The sequence below is a fragment of the Euprymna scolopes genome, chromosome 20 (genome assembly GCF_053919585.1).
Source record: "Euprymna scolopes isolate OS-2025 chromosome 20, ASM5391958v1, whole genome shotgun sequence".
NCBI classification, from domain to species: Eukaryota; Metazoa; Mollusca; class Cephalopoda; order Sepiida; family Sepiolidae; genus Euprymna; species Euprymna scolopes.
In genome coordinates this window covers 89,697,395-89,721,810 of record NC_136501.1, presented here as the reverse complement: position 1 = coordinate 89,721,810, position 24,416 = coordinate 89,697,395, and the positions used below count along the sequence as shown (strand labels likewise).

General features: G+C 30.6%; 1 protein-coding gene across 12 annotated transcripts in view; it reads right to left on the bottom strand.

The window, feature by feature from the left end:
• The window catches only part of LOC145241637 (titin-like), a 698,616-nt gene that overhangs the window by 386,930 nt on the left and 287,270 nt on the right, over positions 1-24,416 (bottom strand). For all 12 annotated transcript variants that reach the window (XM_080104717.1, XM_080104725.1, XM_080104729.1 and 9 more), the window contains 2 exons: positions 6,609-14,585; positions 419-448 (listed from right to left, as the gene is read on the bottom strand). In XM_080104717.1, coding sequence (XP_079960843.1) covers positions 419-448; positions 6,609-14,585 — 8,007 coding nt within the window. The remainder of the gene's footprint in view (positions 1-418; positions 449-6,608; positions 14,586-24,416) is intronic.

Sequence of the window (24,416 nt, the reverse complement as noted above, 5' to 3'; positions counted from 1 at the left end):
CACAAGAAAAAACTCTTTAGGCATTTAAAATAATTTTATGTTGTTTTATTATATATTACTAAATGTTGAATCAATTCCATTAAAATCTAGATAGTACTATCCATCTTAAATTGAGGAAAACATGCTTGAAAAGTGTCCAATGTAAATAAACAAAACCACACGACATCAGGTCCAATTCTGTCACCATTTTGTTTTAGTTCCACTTTGTCAAGCAATGTTGATACTTTACAAGCACCCTTTTCTCAATTTTAGATACATAATACTAACTGGGTTTTTAATGGAAATGATTCCTTATTAAGTAATATATTATGAAAAATAATAACATAAAACTATTTTTAATGCCTAAACAGATTTTTTTTCTTGCATTCTTCCATAACCACAACCTTTATAGATGGTATTTAATTTAAAAGTTACTCACCAAAATAACTTGTATCTTCTCTTTTGAGAACTTTAAAAAGAGAAATATAAAAATGTTATAAAAACATTAAAAATAGATTCAGTTTAGGAATGAAACATAATTTAAAGAAAGTAATTTATCTTAGTTATAATACTAATAACATTAAAAGTAATTTTTGAAATTCTGAAAGAAATGAATATTTTGTTAAAATTATAGTAAATTATATCAAAGTTACATTACACTATTACAAATTAAACAGAAATTACAATAAGAGTTAATTGCTTTTTGCAATAAGAATAAGAAGTACATAAAGTTTACTGAACAGCTATTTAAGAAAATAGTTGTTTTGCTAAAATATCGTAAACTTTTTTTAATAATTTCTTAAAATACAAATATATTTTTGTTTAACAGTCATATAATAAAATAAGTTTTTGTTAATATATTGTAATTTTTATACAATAATGGGGATATTAGTTGAAAATAAAACCGGACACATGGGAAATATCAATACATATGATAATCACAAATACGTTTTCATTAAAAGTAATTAACCTTTTTAATCATTCAATTGTAAACATATTCAATGTATAATTCTACAGCATACACGTGTTCATTTACTTACTAATGGAGCTCTGTGGAAACTTCACGGTTACTTTATTCATTTATTATTAATGGTAATATTTTTATTGTAATAATATAAGCTTCTTCTGTAATAATGTAAGTTTCTTGTAATAATGTAAGCTTAATTTATTCATATAAATGATAATATTTTTCTTATAATAATGTAAGCTTAATAAAATGTCTTTTTCTGTGAAAATAAATGTTAGTTAAATAATGTTTTAATCTTTTATTTTATTTATTGCAATAATTTAAATATTTTTGAAATACATATTTATATAAATAAAATAAGTCTCTTTCTTACTGTAAACTAATTGTTAGGTAAATATTTTTTATTAATAAATATAATAAATATCACTGTTTTTTATTTTATTTAAAATTATAACGATTGAATCTGTGTTAAAATTACATCAAATTCAAATGAATGTGAAAAATAATTGTGAAAAACTGCTTAAGTAGATGGGATGACAGAATTTGATTTAGGAACAATTCATTTTAAAATGAATTTTTTTACTGTAATGACAACAGCTAGTTTTCAATTGCTTACATATTTCATCTTTGGCTATGAAACGATTTCAATCTAAGTCTTTTACAAATTAGCTAATACAACTACTTATGAAAATAACCAACTAATATTTCAAAATAGAATATTATTAATTTTAAATGTACACAGACATGACAAAAGCAGATAAACACCTCACAAAAATAATTCATACATCATTAAAGTTTGAAACATTGAGTGTCATAATTATGTTTTGGAAGTTTTTAGATAAAAATTGATAATTTTGATTGTTCAGATTATTGTGTGAAAATAATGTCCAAGATGAGAACAGTAGTTCAAATTGTTCGTATTTACTTGCCTCCCCACGAGGGCAAAGTTAGACACAAGGCTGTTTTTAATGTGGGGAAAATTCAACTCCTCAAAAAGAGTACTCTGAATTGGAACAAAAAATTAAAATTGCCTCAATCTAGAAGGACTTCCGTTTCCTTGACTGAGGACAGAATAGACAAAGTGTAGCATCAAAACAGATAGTACACTTTGTCCCTAGCCAAAAGATCAATGAATTGTTAATTGAGATGGCAAGTTATCAATTGAGTTATCCACCGTTACAGATTGACTGTTTAGAGTGTCTATAGCTAGATGGCTCTTGTTGGCAGTCAATTTGCAAGGAGGGTGATGTCATCAATAAAAAAAAACTGTACTTGAAATTACAAAAACTGACACTGATAATCTAAATAATAGAAATTGATTGCCTTTTTTTGTATTTATCAAACAAAGCAAGGTTTACATTCCTTCTACCACACATGGTCAAAGATTTGTTTTGGCAGTACCCTCACATTTCTGCTTTTCACAATAGTGCTTTCATTTATGTGCCTTACATATCCATACCAGCACAGGCGATTTTCCCTTATTATAATTTTAGAAATGGTAGAGTCTAGCCAGACCGGAAGTCCAATGCAATATCTTTGTCTCTTTAAGCCTTTTCTGCTTCCTTCATTGATGACCAGCACTCAGAGACATACACAATAGCGATAAAAATTTTAAACACCAATATTTTATACTAATTGACATGTTTCAGGTACCAATATGTTATCATATATCACCATATAAGTATGGCACGGCCAAAGAAGCATTAGAATTGGTAGGGGTGGAAGCCCTTTCATAAAATGTCAGATACCTCTAATTTTTGTGAAATTTTAACACTAGGTATTAGACATCAATTAATAAGTATTCTCCAAATTTCAGTTTCTTTACAATATTTTAACAGTTTTTTTTTTGGGGGGGGTAATATAGACAAAAAGACACATTTGAAAATTCAAATATATCAAAGTTTCATTGAATTTGATTCATAGGTATTAAACATCAATTGAGCAAGATTTCCTGAATGCCAATTTCTTCTTAAGATACCTTAAGCTTAAGCCTTAAATTTTTGTCATTTTCTAGAACCAAAATCGTGTAAGGGATGTTGATCAAAATTAGAATAAAGATTCTAGATATAAAGTTTAGTATCTTTATATCTTGATTTTAATTTTTTAAGGGGACATTTAGTGGATTAATTGAACCCTTCCTGGTATTCTGGTTAATTATAATATTCTATATTCTGGATATTCTGGTTAATTATAATATTCTATATTCTGGATATTCTGGTTAATTATAATAGGAGTGTTTATTTATTTCTGTCAGGTCTGCATGTTTGCTGTAGATATCAATAAATAATTGATAAGTTTACAATTGAATGTTTTATTTACACTATATATATACAAGCTATATTTTGCATCTTGGTTGATTTGAAAATCCCAGAAGGGTACTATGCTCAACATTTGAAATAAGTGGGGAAAGTGCAACAGGAGATGATGATTATATCAACCAAAATACATAGATACATCTGAACATAAACACTGCATAATCGAAATATTTAAACTCATGAATACACATTTCTTTGTTATTGCAAACTGTGATGGGATCTGAAAACAACAAGTGTAGTTACTAAACAGTGAAAAGCATTTTGTAAATCAGATTATTACCTCCCTTTGAATAAACTCATCAGTCTATCTCTCTTCTGCTAGGATTGTTTAATTACCTATCCTTCTCACTGTTTGTATTTGTTTGTGATTAAAATCTTTTACTGTTCCTTGTTATTCTTTCTCTCAATACAATTTTAATCACAGATAAATGAACCAACAGTAACAATGGAGAGGATAAGGCATGAAACAATCCTTGTGCCTAGCTACAGAGAGATTAACTAATGAATTTATTAAGGGGCAGGGGAGAATAATACAATTTACAATATTTTCAATACATTGAAAGCCAATTCAAAAAAACATGTTGGAATTGACATAAATATGACAATTGCTGTAGACGGAGGACAATGGCAAACATTATTAAATATATATTACAAATAATTGGAATAACAGAACAACCACTTTCAACACATTTGACTTACAAATAAAATAAACAGCAGAATCAAAATTAATAAATATAATTTTTTAGCAGTGCACCCTGTGAAAATTCCACGGGTAATTAATGAAAATTTTATTATTCAATTTATTTCATTTTTTAAAACTCAATGTCTCGAGCTGGTGTTGCCTGATAGTGTATTTATTTGGATTTTTTTTCTCTTCTTTTGTTTTAAATATGCAGTTTTTTTGGGGGGTTTGTTGCTGTCTTTGTTTTTTACAAATATTTTTTTAGTAATAAAATTATATATTCAGCTAAAGGTACGAATTTTACATGAATGATATATGTTTTCCATGCATACACTGAAAATAAAACCTGGTAGTAAGGTCTGATTTTCACTTACTTATCCTGAAATGTTATATCATGTTACTAAGTTTTATTTTCAATATATGCATCGATATGGATTTCTAGAACATATTATTAAATATTATTTCCTCTTTTCTCTCCAATTTGTGTGCATATCTCTCTTGTGTTTTCTCACTATCTCATGCCATATCCCTATCAAGGTCTCGATATATGTCTATTGTTGTCATTTCATATATATATATATATATATATATATATATATATATATATATATCCCAACCTGTCATGTCAAGAGGATGGCTGCAGAACACATCCCTAAAGTGCTTCTCTTCAGTGAGCTGGCTAAGGGCAGAAGAAATGCAGGGTACCCCAAACTATGCTTCTTAGATGTTTGCAAGAGGGACATGAAGTAGTGCGACATCACCCTCTGTGCATGTTAAAGCCTGGCTGACAATCACACTGTTTGGTGACTGGCAGTACGACAGGGCATGTTTGATACAAAAGTTGTGTGTGAGGAATCAATTGCAGTGACAGAGTCCGAGGAAAGTAGCAACATCAGCAATCCCAGCAGCCATCTCCACCAAGGGTGACAGGGACTGCCACTCTCTTGGACTGTATAGCTATTCTCGGCAGTGCAGATAGACAACAAAGCTACACCATCATCTCCCAAGACAGACAGTTGCCACCGTCGAAATTATATATGTATATATATATACATATACATATATATATATATATATATATATATATATGTATATGTATGTATGTATGTATATAATAAAATTAATGTTCAAAATATCCTCAATAGATTTGCAAATATTCAAACCGGATTCTGATTTTCTTCTGACATATATATTAAATTATAAAGATTAAATAAATTCGAAAGGACGAAAGTGAAATAGAAAGATCAAAATCTCAAAGTAGCATTTCAAGGTTTTACCATCATGTTATGAAAGCCTTTTCAAGAAAAGTTTGTAAAAGTAGTCTGTAATGAAAATTTTGAAAATCTTACACAGACTACTTTTTTATAACTTTCTTTATTGAAACAGTTTTTGAAACATAAAAGTAAAAATCAATAAGATGCCACTTTTAGCTTTTGTTTTTTCTTTCTATTTTTTTTTTTTCATGTGTGTGTGTGTGTACGTGCAATCGTGTATATTTCACATGCATTTTCGATATATTTCTTCACATTCCATTAGCGATGTTTTTGATAAAGAGGAAAGAATTGCTATATTCTTAGTCAGAATCCATCTAACATATATTGTTGCTTAGTTTTTTTTACCTTTAAGTAGTATGTTTTAGCTCCTTACATCAAGTGGTTTCATGCCTTGTTTGGAGCGATTAACATTTAAAAAATATCTATTATTCAAATGCAACCTTTGGTTAATCAGGATTTTGTAATATCGTATAAAGATTCAATAAGGTTTAAATCTGATATTCATCTATTGCGGTTTCCCTTTTTTTATTATGAATTTTTGTAAATTCATAATCTCAACTTATCTAAATTTTATCTACTCATTTTATTTATGACTTGTAAAGATTATAAAATTATTAAAATATGTCAAAAATAAATTTTGATTCCAAAATAATTTTAATTCATAAAAGTTTTGCAACAACTAAATCGCATTCTTTGTTTTTTCATGCATCGATATAAGAAAATGAAACAATGTCGAAAAATACTAATAAAAATGCATCGTTTTTCAGTGATTTATGATGTTATATATTTCATACTGACTAGATTTGAATAAATATAAATGAATTAGTAAATAGTTGATTTTTATAAGATTTCAAATCTGAAGTTGTATCTCCTGCTTCTCTTCATACTTGATTACAAGCGTACTGATATCTATGAGTATACCTACAATTATCATGCAAATATAATTATATATATAATTATGATTATTATTATAAGATTTCAAATCTGAAGTATCTCCTGTTTCTCTTCATACTTGATTACAAGCGTACTAATATCTATGAGTATACCTACAATTAGCGCATCATGCAACTATACATTTATACACGTAAAGCATTTGGATGAAATTCAAAAGACAAAGTACCCCGACTGAAACAAGTACATATAAATATAACACTACGACTAAGGCAGTCTGGCTGAAAAAAACATGAAAATAACAGGTACAATAGTTGAATACATTTCGGGACATTTCTGACGACGAGACACTTTACAACATGCTGTCAAGGCATACATACATACATATTGTTTACACTACATAGAAGTGACGCTTTGAATACATTCAAGCAGCAGCAACAGCAGCACTAGCAGCAAGTGCATTAGCATACATTTAGCCGACATATCGCCCTTCCAAATACCTAAATCGTCTTCTTTCAATAACTGAACGTCCTTCGGTCCAGCAAGCTTCTCTTTTGATTCAACAAAGAGGTCTCCTGCGCATGATACAGTTGGTTGAATCGTATCTAGACTCTCACCTACTTCTTCAAAAACCACAGTCTCAGCAAATACCACTCCCTTTTTCTTCGGTTTATCCTTTTTGTCAGCGAGAATAATTGTTGACTCAATGACTTCAGGTGATGCTGCTGTGTCGTCTTCGAATGTAATCTCTACCGAACTATCCAATTGTTCGATGTTTTCGACTATTTGTGTATCTTCAGATGGTTTAACTACATCAAGAGTTAGCTGCATTTCAGACTCTGGATGTTCAACAGGTACCTTAGGAATCAATGCGGTTACTTCTTCTTTTATTTTAGGAGTTATTTGTACGACTAGTTCAGGTTTTGATTCATCAACTGGAATATCAGCTATAGCTATTTCTTTTACAGATTTATTAGCTTCTGCCAAAGACATCTTCTCAGATAATTCTTCAGAATGTTTTTCAATTATATCAGATTCTTGTGTAATTTTCATCGTACTGGTGTGCTCAATCACAATATCATCAACACTAGGTTGAGTTTCTTGTTCAAGAGCAGAAATTCCTAAATCATAGGACTCACATATGGACTCATCTTCGATCTCTTCAGATAACTTTTGTTCAGGCACTTCTTGTGGTCCATCGTGAATTACAAGCTGAGATACTGTAACTTTATCATGTTCAGATATGACGTCACCAGAAGTTGCAATTTCCGTGGAAATATCCTGAATGCCAACGATGTCTTCAGATGAAATATCTGAAGAAGAATCAATAAGTGTTTCTCTAGAATCTTCTGTTTCTATAATTAACTCATCAGTACCGACATCTGTTACGACAGGAGTACTAATAGATGGAGAGAATTTTTCAAATTCCACTGCTTTTTCATCAAGAACTTTCTCTGCGAGTGATGTTTGGCTTACTTCAATGTCTTTCACGAGAGCTTTGTCAGCTGGCAAATCAGATTCACAAGGAGATAGACTTAAAGATTGATCAGAGAAAGAAAGATCTTCAATGCTGCCTTCTTTTGGAGATGGTAACTGTTCTTCAATCAGAGATATTTCGCTTTCTTCAGTTACAAGAAGTTTCACATCCACAGGAATAACTGATTCTTGTGCAGAAAAGATATCAGATTTATCACCTATCTCAGATATGATATCGACTCTAAATGGTTCAAGCAAAACTTCTTTAGAATCATATTCCAAAGAAGCAGGAACAAGTTTCTCTTTGCTTTCACTAACAGGGCATTCCGCTGCACTAGGTAAAATGATTTGTTCCATTTCTGATATCAAGACTTCTTCAGTTTGTGGTCGGACTTCAAACTCATCAGCTTTGGTTTTTCCTTCAATCACTGGAATTACGTCTGTGACTTTTTCGATAGCCGTAGTATCTTTGCTTTCAGTAGAAATTGTCAATACAGAAATAGCAGATATGTCTTTTACAACTTCAGGCATCACTTGTGAAAACTGCGGTTTAAATTCTTCAGCAGACTTTATTGTGAGAGAAATTTCTTTCCTCATCTCTTCTCCTTCAGGAACAAAAGTTTCCATTTTGCTAGGTACCACAATTTGGTCCATCTCCGATATCAAGACATCCTCAGTCTGGGGCCTGACTTCACATTCTTCTGTAATATGTTCTGTTATTTCTTCGATAACAGGCGAAGTGCCTTCAGCAACAAGTGATTTTGATGTAACAGTTATATCAATTTTGCTATCTTCAGGTTTTACTTTTTCAAACTTGGTTTGTTCAACTTCAGTAGATGAAACTTCAAAGAATTCTTCATCCAAGAAAGAATCCTGTTTACTAGGAACAGCAGTTTCCATAGCAGATTTGATGGATAGCTGAATGTCTCCAGACTGAATCTGTTGCACAGAAACATTTTCCACACTCTCAGAAGGTACATCAAATACTTCATCACCAGAATCTTTTTCTTCATCTTCATGGATGAAAGTTTCCTCTACCTTACTGATTAATGGTTTCTGTTTTTCTGGACTTATTTTCTTTGATTCAATATCGATTGTAATTTGTGAAGGAACATCTTTTACCTTTTCATCAAAAACAACTTCTTCACTTTCTTTAACATCAGTTGTAATCTCTGATATAATCTTAGCTGGCTCAACAACAGGAATAACAAATTCAGAAACTTGTGGAACCTCAGTTTCAGCAACGACTGACACTTGCTCCACAGTTTTTATTTCGTCACTAATAACAACTGAAGACTCCTTCGTAGGAGCAATAGATATATTAGATAACTGAATGTGTACTTCTTCTGATTGTGGAACTGTTTCTTTGAGTGGCATTACTTCTAGAGTTGTAGATTCCGTTATTTGTTCCACCTCTTCTTTGGAGACACTAGGTGAACTACTACTAACTGTGATTTGTAACTTTTCAGTGGTTATGACATCATGATCTTTTGGTTTTACTTCAGTCTCTGGAATTACATCTGTGACTTTTTCAATAGCCGTAGTATCTTTGCTTTCAGTAGCAATGGTTAATACAGAAATAGCAGATACGTCTTTTACAACTTCAGGCATTACGTCTGAGATTTCTGGTTTTAATTCCTTGTCAGATTTCAGCGTGATGACTGACATCTCTTTTCTGACTTCTCCTTCAGGAACAAAAGATTCCACTGCTCTAGGTACAACAATCTGTTCCATCTCTGATATGAGTACTTCTTCAGTTTGAGGTTTGACTTCACATTCTTCTGTAATATGTTCTGTTATTTCTTCGATAACAGGTGAAGTGCCTTCAGCAACAAGTGACTTTGATGTAACAGTTATATCAATTTTGCTTTCTTCAGGTTTTACCTTTTCAAACTTGGTTTGTTCAACTTCAGTAGATGAAACTTCAAAGAATTCTTCATCCGAGAAAGAATCCTGTTTACTAGGAACTGCAGTTTCCATAGCAGATTTGATGGAGAGCTGAATGTCTCCAGACTGAATCTGTTGCACAGAAACATTTTCCACACTCTCAGAAGGTACATCAAATACTTCATCACCAGAATCTTTTTCTTCATCTTCATGGATGAAAGTTTCCTCTACCTTACTGATTAATGGTTTCTGTTTTTCTGGACTTATTTTCTTTGATTCAATATTGATTGTAATTTGTGAAGGAACATCTTTTACCGTTTCATCAAAAACAACTTCTTCACTTTCTTTAACATCAGTTGTAATCTCTGATATAATCTTAGCTGGCTCAACAACAGGAATAACAAATTCAGAAACTTGTGGAACCTCAGTTTCAGCAACGACTGACACTTGCTCCACAGTTTTTATTTCGTCACTAATAACAACTGAAGACTCCTTCGTAGGAGCAATAGATATATTAGATAACTGAATGTGTACTTCTTCTGATTGTGGAACCGTTTCTTTGAGTGGCATTACTTCTAGAGTTGTAGATTCCGTTATTTGTTCCACCTCTTCTTTGGAGACACTAGGTGAACTACTACTAACTGTGATTTGTAACTTTTCAGTGGTTATGACATCATGATCTTTTGGTTTTACTTCAGTCTCTGGAATTACATCTGTGACTTTTTCAATAGCGGTAGTATCTTTGCTTTCAGTAGCAATGGTTAATACAGAAATAGCAGATACGTCTTTTACAACTTCAGGCATTACTTCTGAGATTTCTGGTTTTAATTCCTTGTCAGATTTCAGCGTGATGACTGACATCTCTTTTCTGACTTCTTCTTCTCCAGGAACAAAAGATTCCACTGCTCTAGGTACAACAATCTGTTCCATCTCTGATATGAGTACTTCTTCAGTTTGAGGTTTGACTTCACATTCTTCTGTAATATGTTCTGTTATTTCTTCGATAACAGGTGAAGTGCCTTCAGCAACAAGTGATTTTGATGTAACAGTTATATCAATTTTGCTATCTTTAGGTTTTACTTTTTCAAACTTGGTTTGTTCAACTTCAGTAGATGAAACTTCATAGAATTCTTCTTCTGACAAAGAACCCTTTTTAACTGAAACTACAGTTTGCATAGCATCAGTGTCTGTTGTCTTTTCACTAGCAATTACAGAAATAACCTTTTCTTGACCGACAGTTACTTCCTTTGCAGGTGTTAATGCTGAAACTTCATCCTTTTCTTGTATCTCTTTAGCTTCATCTATCATTGCAACCATAGCAGATTTGATAGAGAGCTGAATGTCTCCAGACTTAATCTGTTGCACAGAAACATTTTCCACACTCTCAGAAGGTACATCAAATACTTCATCACCAGAATCTTTTTCTTCATCTTCATGGATGAAAGTTTCCTTTACCTTACTGATTAATGGTTTCTGTTTTTCTGGACTTATTTTCTTTGATTCAATATCGATTGTAATTTGTGAAGGAACATCTTTTACCTTTTCATCAAAAACAACTTCTTCACTTTCTTTAACATCAGTTGTAATCTCTGATATAATCTTAGCTGGCTCAACAACAGGAATAACAAATTCAGAAACTTGTGGAACCTCAGTTTCAGCAACGACTGACACTTGCTCCACGGTTTTTATTTCGTCACTTATAACAACTGAAGACTCCTTCGTAGGAGCAATAGATATATTAGATAACTGAATGTGTACTTCTTCTGATTGTGGAACTGTTTCTTTGAGTGGCATTACTTCTAGAGTTGTAGATTCCGTTATTTGTTCCACCTCTTCTTTGGAGACACTAGGCGAGCTACTACTAACTGTGATTTGTAACTTTTCAGTGGTTATGACATCATGATCTTTTGGTTTTACTTCAGTCTCTGGAATTACATCTGTGACTTTTTCAATAGCCGTAGTATCTTTGCTTTCAGTAGCAATGGTTAATACAGAAATAGCAGATACGTCTTTTATAACTTCAGGCATTACGTCTGAGATTTCTGGTTTTAATTCCTTGTCAGATTTCAGCGTGATGACTGACATCTCTTTTCTGACTTCTTCTCCTTCAGGAACAAAAGATTCCACTGCTCTAGGTACAACAATCTGTTCCATCTCTGATATGAGTACTTCTCCAGTTTGAGGTTTGACTTCATATTCTTCTGTAATATGTTCTGTTTTTTCTTCAATAACAGGTGTAGTGCCTTCAGCAACAAGTGATTTTGATGTAACAGTTATATCAATTTTGCTATCTTCAGGTTTTACTTTTTCAAACTTGGTCTGTTCAACTTCAGTAGATGAAACTTCAAAGAATTCTTCATCTGAGAAAGAATCCTGTTTACTAGGAACAGCAGTTTCCATAGCAGATTTGATGGAGAGCTGAATGTCTCCAGACTGAATCTGTTGCACAGAAACATTTTCCACACTCTCAGAAGGTACATCAAATACTTCATCACCAGAATCTTTTTCTTCATCTTCATGGATGAAAGTTTCCTCTACCTTACTGATTAATGGTTTCTGTTTTTCTGGACTTATTTTCTTTGATTCAATATCGATTGTAATTTGTGAAGGAACATCTTTTACCTTTTCATCAAAAACAACTTCTTCACTTTCTTTAACATCAGTTGTAATCTCTGATATAATCTTAGCTGGCTCAACAACAGGAATAACAAATTCAGAAACTTGTGGAACCTCAGTTTCAGCAACGACTGACACTTGCTCCACAGTTTTTATTTCGTCACTAATAACAACTGAAGACTCCTTCGTAGGAGCAATAGATATATTAGATAACTGAATGTGTACTTCTTCTGATTGTGGAACCGTTTCTTTGAGTGGCATTACTTCTAGAGTTGTAGATTCCGTTATTTGTTCCACCTCTTCTTTGGAGACACTAGGTGAACTACTACTAACTGTGATTTGTAACTTTTCAGTGGTTATGACATCATGATCTTTTGGTTTTACTTCAGTCTCTGGAATTACATCTGTGACTTTTTCAATAGCCGTAGTATCTTTGCTTTCAGTAGCAATGGTTAATACAGAAATAGCAGATACGTCTTTTACAACTTCAGGCATTACTTCTGAGATTTCTGGTTTTAATTCCTTGTCAGATTTCAGCGTGATGACTGACATCTCTTTTCTGACTTCTTCTCCTTCAGGAACAAAAGATTCCACTGCTCTAGGTACAACAATCTGTTCCATCTCTGATATGAGTACTTCTTCAGTTTGAGGTTTGACTTCACATTCTTCTGTAATATGTTCTGTTATTTTTTCGATAACAGGTGAAGTGCCTTCAGCAACAAGTGACTTTGATGTAACAGTTATATCAATTTTGCTATCTTTAGGTTTTACTTTTTCAAACTTGGTTTGTTCAACTTCAGTAGATGAAACTTCATAGAATTCTTCTTCTGACAAAGAACCCTTTTTAACTGAAACTACAGTTTGCATAGCATCAGTGTCTGTTGTCTTTTCACTAGCAATTACAGAAATAACCTTTTCTTGACCGACAGTTACTTCCTTTGCAGGTGTTAATGCTGAAACTTCATCCTTTTCTTGTATCTCTTTAGCTTCATCTATCATTGCAACCATAGCAGATTTGATAGAGAGCTGAATGTCTCCAGACTTAATCTGTTGCACAGAAACATTTTCCACACTCTCAGAAGGTACATCAAATACTTCATCACCAGAATCTTTTTCTTCATCTTCATGTATGAAAGTTTCCTCTACCTTACTGATTAATGGTTTCTGTTTTTCTGGACTTATTTTCTTTGATTCAATATCGATTGTAATTTGTGAAGGAACATCTTTTACCTTTTCATCAAAAACAACTTCTTCACTTTCTTTAACATCAGTTGTAATCTCTGATATAATCTTAGCTGGCTCAACAACAGGAATAACAAATTCAGAAACTTGTGGAACCTCAGTTTCAGCAACGACTGACACTTGCTCCACAGTTTTTATTTCGTCACTAATAACAACTGAAGACTCCTTCGTAGGAGCAATAGATATATTAGATAACTGAATGTGTACTTCTTCTGATTGTGGAACCGTTTCTTTGAGTGGCATTACTTCTAGAGTTGTAGATTCCGTTATTTGTTCCACCTCTTCTTTGGAGACACTAGGTGAACTACTACTAACTGTGATTTGTAACTTTTCAGTGGTTATGACATCATGATCTTTTGGTTTTACTTCAGTCTCTGGAATTACATCTGTGACTTTTTCAATAGCGGTAGTATCTTTGCTTTCAGTAGCAATGGTTAATACAGAAATAGCAGATATGTCTTTTACAACTTCAGGCATTACTTCTGAGATTTCTGGTTTTAATTCCTTGTCAGATTTCAGCGTGATGACTGACATCTCTTTTCTGACTTCTTCTCCTTCAGGAACAAAAGATTCCACTGCTCTAGGTACAACAATCTGTTCCATCTCTGATATGAGTACTTCTTCAGTTTGAGGTTTGACTTCACATTCTTCTGTAATATGTTCTGTTATTTCTTCAATAACTGGTGTAGTGCCTTCAGCAACAAGTGATTTTGATGTAACAGTTATATCAATTTTGCTATCTTTAGGTTTTACTTTTTCAAACTTGGTTTGTTCAACTTCAGTAGATGAAACTTCATAGAATTCTTCTTCTGACAATGATTCTTCTTCTTCTTTTACATCTGATTCTGTTCTTTCTGAAGTAACTTCAATTTGCATAGTTTCTTGGATGCTAACTGTTTTGACACTCTCTGGAATCTCTTCAAATAGTTCATCTTCACTTTCATCTTCAATTGTGTCAGGATATCTTTCTTCGACTTTAGCAATGAGTGGCTTTTCTTCATGTACATTTATTTGCTTTGATTCTATAACTGTTGAAATGGGTTTTACGACAGCAGCACCAGATGAAGATTGGTCAAGAATTATTTCTTGCTCCGAAATAGGGAGTGTTTCAATATCAGCTGAGAACAAATTGGTTTGGCTTTCCTCACGGGAGACAGGTTGTTGCGCAAAAACTTCTTCAGCTTTTTCTTCTTTCGATTCTCCAGTTTCTTTATATTCGCAGATGGCATCATCAGCATCATCAATCGGCAATTGATCTATTACAAATCAAATATTTGGTAGCAAAAATAACAAATAAGAACATGTGGAATCCATTAATTTTCAATTTATATCCCATCAAGAATAAATATACCAGCATAGGAAAATATATGTATACATATACATATACACAATGCATTACTGGAAATACAAATTAATTACTATTATTGCTTTTACCGTTCACAGCAGATATGGTTTTAAATAGAACTGATACAACCAAAAGTAAACATTACTTTTATTGTAAATTAAAACCGTTAATTCTAATTCAAGAAGTATTTTCAGAAAATAAAGAAAATAACATTTTCTAACTTCTTTTAAATATTAATTTACATAAAACTATTTTATTTAAATACTGATAATTATGAAATAAAAGCATATATGATATTTTCATTAAAAATTTATTTAATAATAATGTTACTATTATCAGCCCTTAAAAATATTCATTTTAATAACCCTTGCTTTAATAGGTGTCAGATTAAATTTTATCAATAACAAATCAATTTAGACAAATAAAAAGAAATGTTTATTTATTATATGAATCAATTTAATAAGAAATAAAACATTTGTATTCATATTGAATATATACAATATTTGAAAATAGTGAATTTCTGATCGAAAACTAATTTTAAGAAAAATATAAAATAAATATCTGTGAATTAAAAAGACTTATTTATTAATTACTATTATGACTTAGTAAGTTTTTACATGCATAGCACATATTTTTGAAAGAAATAATAAAGAAAATAAACATTAAACACATTTAAAATTCAAATCGTTAATTCTAATTCAAGTAAAAGTTTTATAAAGCAAATAAAATAATCTTTTTCAAATCTTTTTCTGGAACTATTTATTTACATCTGCATAAAGTAATTTCATTGATGTTAATACTTTGACTAATAATTATGAAAAAAAAAACAGATATATTTACATGAAAAAAATTCATGTAATAATAATACTATTAGCCTTAAACAAAAACAGATATTCATTGTAATTAAACTCGGTGTAATAGATATTAGATTGTATTTTATCAATAATAAATTCATTTAGAAAATTAAATAATATTTCTTGATTATGTAAAGGAATGTATAAAAACATTTATAACATATATGTATACATTTATAATGTATATAAATCTTTGAAAATAACGAAACATGATTTTTCAGATCACAAAATTTAAAGAAAAATATGAAATAAACATCTGTGGATTCAAAGACCTAATTATCAAGTCTTAAAATTTTGTGTCAAACAAAGCAAATGTAACCATTGACCAATTAAATGATAATCATATAATGGAGTATTTAATTGCTGGCATAACAAGATTGAGCTGTGACATAGCATATTACTAAAGAAAAATAAACGTACACCTTCTAACACTTGGGGGCAAAGTGTAGTATCTGTTTTGATACTGTACAACATCTTTTCAGTCGTCGGTCAGTGAAAGAGAAATCCTTTTGGACTGAGACATATTTATATTTATAACAATCAAGAGTGCTGCATTTTAGAGGGAGCTGGATTTCCCCACATTAGAAACCGACCTTATGTATAATTCTTCCCTCCTAGGAAGGCAAGTAAAAATATTATTATGAAAAAATTCTTGAAAATGGTTATTTAGCATTGTTTATTTGTATATTTTTCTGCAATTTTTTTTTTAACAATTACAAAAAACCAATCCAAACGTTAATATTGTTTTCTAATGCACTTGAAATATATTTATTGATTTAAATTAAAAGGAAACAATACAGACTGATGATTAAGTTTTTGGGGGTGTCCTAAATATTTTGTTTACTTTGTCCATTCCAAAAAAGTATATATATATATATATATATATATATGCCAGTGAAGTATGTGGGGTTGTTGTTTTGGGGACCAGATTTATAGGGGTTGGGAGCAACCTAAGTGACGAGTTAGGCAACAAAACGCTTATTGACGTTACATTTAAATTTCTGCATGTTGGTACAAATTTTTAAAATAGTTGTATTAAGTTTTGAAATTTTTTAAATAAGGATTGATTATTAGGACTGCTGTCCTTATTTTAGATGTTTCTTGTCAAGTTAGAGAATATTTATGTTGAAATCAGAAATTACTACAAAATTTCAAACTGAAATCTTCACTTAATCGATCGAATAAATTGTTACTTTATTATCCATAAACAGATGGAAGTCTAAAATAATTTTAATTCTACTTTTAGTTAGTAGTGCTTGTAATAAGGATTGAACTTTCAACCTCCAGAAGAGACTGTCACTTAGAACTGATTGTTACTTAACACTCTTATTCAAGTCCAATATTAACTTCCACTCTGTCGAACAATACCATGAGACTGCTTCCCTGCTGATTCCAACATAGCCGTTTTAAAGTCAAATGTTAACAAACACTTGCCAATCTGTCATCTTTAAGTAATCAGATTCTACCATTTCCAGCCATCGTTATCTAATCTTCTCATAGTGTTGTTTATCATTCAGCTAACACTCTATTAACCCTTATGCTTAAATGGATTTTGGGCCTTGATAAATGGCCTTGATAAATGGTGCTTTATTAGTATAAAAATCACCATTATCTGTTCTGCCATGTATTCATGTACCTCAAAGTTTGCATTGGGGTAAATGTAGATAACATTTTCTTTTTAATTTAACCAGCTTTTTAATGTTTCCCCTTCCTTGTGTTCAAGATTTTTATAAACTGATTATGGGATTTTTATCTATACTTTTTACTTGTGCCATTTTTCCTATTGATCTACTCGTGCCATTTTTGCTCGTGTTATTTTTACCAGGCCATATTTCCGGTGTCATTTTTATCTAAATTCGTTATTATGATTTATAAGTTTTAGTTTTGTTGGTAGTTTAAAATCAATAAATATTTATTATAGTATCATTAGTACTAGCAAAAGAAAATTAAGTTTTAAAAAAAATAATAATTAAAAGAATCGTTTTTGGCATCGGAAATTAGGTAAAAAATTTTCTGATTTAAATACTCCAAAGTATTTTGATTTTCAAATTGTGATTAATTGTTTGAACAATGGGATTATAATATAATTGGTCAAAGGTTATTGGGATAGGCAAAATTATAATATTGAGGTTGAAAAGTCATATAAAAAGAACATTTAAACATTCTGAAAACAGATGAGAATTATTAAGAGAGGTTTTTAAAAATGAATCAATAAAACACTAAAAACAACACTGCATGCAAAATTTGAAGTGTTCAAACATAAAACGCGATAAACGCCATTTAAAAAATTGCAAAGTTATCACTACAAAAACCATTACAGTTCAAAACTTCCAAGTCATGTTTTTAGATGATATGACACTGGCATAACTTATTTTTGCTTTCAATTAAAATAAACTTTTTGTCCAAATAAAGATTTTATATATTTGTGTTTTTAATGCATAATGTCTCAATTTAAGCAAATTGGGTTTACCGCATTTTTGCATTCAAACTGTTATTTTAAAATATCAAATTGCAGAATTTTATTCTGTAATGGATAACTTTCAAACTTGTAGTCAATTTATATTTAACGTTTTTAACACCTGTTTCATATATTTAAAAAAAAATTGTTGCTGGAAAATGATGAAAAGTCAAGACACGACATACCTGAGACATACAGAGCACATACTGTGCTTGCTGAACCATATTCATTTGTGGCGATACATTGGTATTCGCCTTCATCTTCAGGAAATGTCTCCTGAATGATCAAGCGACAAATGCCACCTTCCAATGTAATGGCTTCAAATACAGATTCATTAATAGGCATATCATCGCAATACCATTTCACTTCTGGCATTGGATTGCCAGAAACATGGCATTCAAAATATGCAGGTTCTCCTTCAAAAGATTCAATATCAACCAAATGTTTAAGAATTGTCGGTTCCTTACCTGCAACAAACAAAAATTCTTCATTAGAATTGCTTTAAATGAATTACAAAGTTTTATTGGTAATCGTCACTAATAACGACATTTTAAAGAAAATACTATTGGGAAATAAAGGTGGTTCTTTACTATTAATCACAACTGAAAATCGCATTTCAAGTAGAAATACTTTCATGTACTAATTTGTCATGCAGAAAAAATTATCTTCAACAAGAAATAATAAAAAAAGAAGATCATGTAGAACTTTTTATTAAAAATAAACATTGGTCTTATCATATTTTTTGATCTGCCATTCATAACAGCAGAAGTACTGGAAGTTCTCATAAATCAGGGAGATAAGACATTCTTCCATTTAAGCAAGAAAAAAGAACAATGTAATACGATAAAACTGCATTTTACAATAAAATTGAGTTTTATTTGTAATTAATCTTTTACTCAGTCATTTTTTCTAATTTTTGGTGTGGATACTTATTCCAGCATGACATGTAAGTACAGCAACGTGTGTTTACGTAAAGTGTAATTTTCACTTGTGAGTAATAATAAAGAAGCATCAAACTCATTTGTGACTTATTTGTGTTGAAAGAATAAATATTTAATATAGAACAACTTAAAAACTATATCTGTCCTCACTTGAGCAACAAAAGATGCAAGAGGACCTGATTCATACATCATCATCAACCGTAATATGAATCTGCCTTTTGAGGAGCTTTTCTCCTTAACGCCTAGTTGCAGTCTCCATGGCCACCCACAAAAGATGTACCATCATTGCTTTCATACCAACAGAAGAACGGTAGCATTCTGATTGCTGGAACAGCCGTCCAGAGGAGGTTATAATGATGCTTACTATATCCAAATATAAAGTAACCTTGGACAAACATTCAGACAGTATATATGAGGAATATTCCAAAAGTAATGGCTCCTATTTTTTATTCAACCCGAATGAATCAAAGGGGATTGCAAATTGCGTTGTTATGATAAATAAACTTATGCATTCACGGCCTGAAAGTTTTATTTCTGTAACAGATATTGATGATGTGAGACTCTAAGAAAGCAACATCTCTTATTGACGTGCATCAGAAGCGGAAATGAAGTCACTGAATTCCTGGCAAAAGTACATTGAGAATAGTGATGACCATGTAGAAAAATAAATTCTGGAGCAGAAAAATCCTGCTTCTTTTAATGCTACCACTTCAGTCTTCGTAGGTCTTTAACATGTTGAGTAAAAAAAATAGAAGGCTTTACTTTTGGAACGACCCTCGTAAATGCAATATCTTTTATCTTTTTATAAGGTTTGTAGCACTTTGCTGTTCTTTTGCCAATAAAATTAATTGATTGATTGATTTTATAGAAGTTATAAGCCTTTTAAGTCCAGGCATATATTGATTTTGAGGAAAGAAGCCATCTTGTTTAAACATTTATGCTACAAAAAAGATGGCTACTCTGCTCAGAATCGATATTATGCTAACTTAAAAGGCTTATAACTTAATTATATATTAATATTAAATCAATTATGTATTAATATTTATTTTTAATGCACATAGATAATAAATACATAGATAAACCAAAATAATTTCTTTTTAACTAATTTCCCAACTGTATTTCCTTTAAAATAATGTATGTCACTAATAGTAATGATTACCATTTTATTAATATGCATTACGGAAGCATTTTCATGCTGCATGAATTGTCTTGTACAAAAATATTAGTCTAAAAGCGACATCATGCAGACGAGTATACATTTATGTTAAAACAATATTACAGAATTTGTATGGCAAATATTTATGATGTTAAGCATTTGTAAACATGTAGCAATAAATACCAGAGATTCATTTCATTTTTACAATCTTTCAACTATAAAATTATCTTCACAATCAAAAATGTCATGAGCAAATTCAAACCGTACTGATCAAGTTCAAGCTTGATTTAATAGTTTTAAGTAGTAAACAATATTCACCAATTATTTATTTTCGACACTCTTAAACAGAAGACATGAAATAACTATCTAAAGTACATATTCGAAAATTGTAATCTTCTGCACATTGATCCATCTGAAAAAAATGTTTGCATTTCAAATTATGATTAAATGAATCAAAATTTACTTTAAACAATAACAGTTTTATTAGAATAAAAACAATTATAAATCAGGACTTATCAATGATAAATAACACTTGGTGATAATCAAAGATTTTGTTAAATCAAAATTTTAAGATTAAAAAAAAAAGATATTCTTTTACTTAATAATTTAAAATATTCATTCCATAAATTATTTATTTTCTATAATCTTGCAAGAGTATATAAACGATGAAAGTGCAGTATAGTCAACAGCCAAGTAATCTAAAAAAAAAATTACAAGAAATAATTTAATTGCCCATCGACCTACATACACTTTAAACATTCTGAAAATGTGTCCAAGTTTTTTTTTTGTTTTAATTTCAAAATGAGATTTTGTACAAAGCTTTCTTTTTCAACACATGAGAAACAAAACATCTGCTTGTCATACTATTGTTGCCTGGGCTTCATATCTTTCGTAGCTGGATCAATTGGCCAAGGAAGATCAAGAAAAACAGGAAAGGGGTGATAATGATTAATTTCAGAGAAAGAAGGCTAAATAAAGATCTGGACACATATAGGTTTGTTTGAAAATCTTTTTGTTAAAGCTGTTCAACACATGTCAACATGTAAAGCAGACGTTAAAGCTAATATGATTATGATGATGTACATTGACTGCCCGATTACTTCTGACTCATCATGTCCATTAAGCAAATCTAAAATCCAGAACAGATCTTCTTATAAATATTTTTATCATAACTTAATGCGTTGGTTCTAGTCACTTTTGAAACTAAATATATACACGTTCCATATGCCATCTATTTAAATGTGCATGTCTGCATTGTCTTACAATACTCATGGTTAATGACGATGTCACGAGATGAACTATTTCAAAATAAATCATTAACCTTGTTGACAAAATATGTGTTTGTATGGCTATTATTTAAGATTGACGATGAAAATAAAAAAAAAAATGAATCAACTACATTAATATAAAAAAAAGTTTTAAATTTAAAGAAGAATTTTTAAGTTTTAAGAAAAATTATAAATCGTTATTTGAATTTTTGATGGATTTATAAATATTGTGATTTATTCGATTTTTATTTTCATTATCAAATTTATTTTTGTTTTTGCAATGCTCTATCTAGTATATTGGGCTTTCTATTCTCTCAATACGTTCTAATATAAAGATAATATTATTTTTGTAAGTTTAATTGATATAAATATATAAAATTTATATAAACATTAAACAATCCTACACTAATTAATTTGTGTTTATGTGGTCAGCACACATCATTCACAGTTGACTGCTTTGAAAATAACTAAATTGTCCAAAAGAGATTTCAGATATAGAAATCCAGACTAACAAAATAACAACGTTCTTTCCAAGGTTAACACGGAAAACAAAAACAAAACAAAAAATCTTTGTGTAGGCTGATTTAATCTTTATATAAATTTTATTTATAAGACTATTTTGTATTGAGCACTTTTGAAAAAGCATTGGTTTAAGTTCCTTTTATCAAGATATTTGAATTTGATTAAATAATTACATATATAATGACTCTGTATAACTTAATTGCTATAAATATATTTTATTAACTTACTACCTAGCTCTATTCATGTATTGAGGATTGTTGAGATAACTACTGAAAATTAATACATAATATATCTCCTTATAATACTGTATATGAATACATAAAACAATAATAATTGTATATTCATACTAGCAGGGAGACCCGACGTTGCTCATGATTGAATTAGGATCTACAAGTATTCCACACTTCCAATACATTTATTGTCATCGAAATTAGTGAAATCGTCCATTTTTTAATCGAATCAGTTGATTGCCTACTCTAGTCAGGGACCCACCCCGGTGCATCAGGAGGAAACTTCATATGTTTCCCCATAGTGACTTGATCCATAATACATTGCACTGTAGAGAACCTATTGTTGATTTTATAAAATAAATTGTATAAAATTAAAGCATCATGGTTTAATTGCGCTCTAAACAAACATGGACATGCCTGAATAAATAAATATATAAATAACTATTATTGAACACTATTTTATAAACTTGGTGGATATTCTCCTACGAATACATTCTTAACCTGGATTTTATCCTACGAATACATTCTTAACCTCGACTTTAGTAAGTTTTGAAAATATATGGCAATTAAAGTACACATATTTTTCCGCATTTCATCCTCATGAATATTCGTCAGGCTATTGTACGGAATCGATGTTGTTACATGTTTTAATATGTTCCTGTAAATTTGCTAGTCAACCAATCAGATTCTCTGTTATTCACACACCCATTTATCATAGTTAATTGGCGTGCGTTTATCAGACAAAGGTAATTTTACCTCTAATTCACCTGTTTCTTTCTTCTTTTTGGCAGGGATCTGATTTCTCTTTTCTTTGTATTGAGAACTGACCTAGTTTTAATCTGGATGTTTTTCACTTACATTTTATTTTATACTAGTGTGCTTTTTATGCATTTGTTTATTCATTAATTTTTATTATAATCATGATTATCATTTTTGTTATTGTTGTTATTATTATTTATTCATGTATTTTTTGGAGGTCTTTTGTGTATTTTTTTATTCTAAGGTAAAGTTTATTTGGTGTATATATGCGTTTGCTATGTCACTGTTACCTTTTAATAAACTTTGGGATTCTTTAAAGTTTAGGATAGTTAATTCATCATTCAAGCATAGTCTTAATGGGTCGTCTAAGTTTCTACATGAGCTGGCCTTCCATATTATTTTCCACTCTACTATCAGTGATCGCCCACTTTCCTTGAGCTCCCAGTAGTGGTTTACTAATGTTGTTTTTATTCATCGTTTTTTGTTTTTGAATGTACTTCTTTGATCGTAATATATGCTTTCATAATCCAGGGAGGTCATTCCTACATAATAATTTTTGTTATTTGTGCTTTCTTTGACAAATATTATGTCCTGATAAATGATACCTTTGGTAGACATTTATTTAGTAGTGGGCGAATCCTCATAAGGATGAAACACATAAAATTTTGTGTAGCTTAATTGCCATTTATATTTTAAAAACTTACTATCTATCTCTACTTGCATATAAAGCACTGTTAAAATAAATACTAAAATTAGATACTTAAAATTGTATGTAGATACATACACACATATATGCACAAAGAGAGAGAAAGAGAAATAGATGATCGCCTCCATGGATGATAAGGTCTATGTTTTCAAGCTAGCACCCCTAAAGAAAAAGCACTCTGGTCTGCTAAAAACAGCATGGGCAGCTTCATCACCATTCCCCAGTCGGGGCGCCTCAGGCAGTAATAAGCTCCAAAATTCCAACCCAAAAAGAGGAGGCAAGGCCTGGGAGGGTGGACTCAGGACCAATATCTCAGCTCAACAAATAAAAGGCCACCGAAATAAACCAGTTCCCATCTAATTAATTGTTGAGAATGGATTCTCAACTAGTATATGTCAAGAGAAGTTTTACAACAACAGAAGTCACAGAAAAACGGCTTACTGTTATTTAAATCAATATTACAGCATAATATTTTGAAATACTTTATCTATAGTACTAAGGACATCTATCTGATTACCTAATTAGCATAACCATTTTTTAAACAGTCTATAATAAATTTATTTTGGTGTTATTCATTTGTAATTCTATTGTCCTATTTTTGCGATATATATATATATATATATATATATATATATATATATATATATATATATATATATATATATTAGTCAACATTAATAGTAATTAATTTAATAAAATTAAAAAGATAAAATTGCTAAGACCTTTCTTTAAAGGGAGATAATTTAAACTAATATAGCACTAAAAACTGACAAAACATAAACAAGAAAAGCTAATAGAGAAAGTGTATGACTACTTGCGCTCTCTCTCTCTCTCTTTTTTTTTTTTTT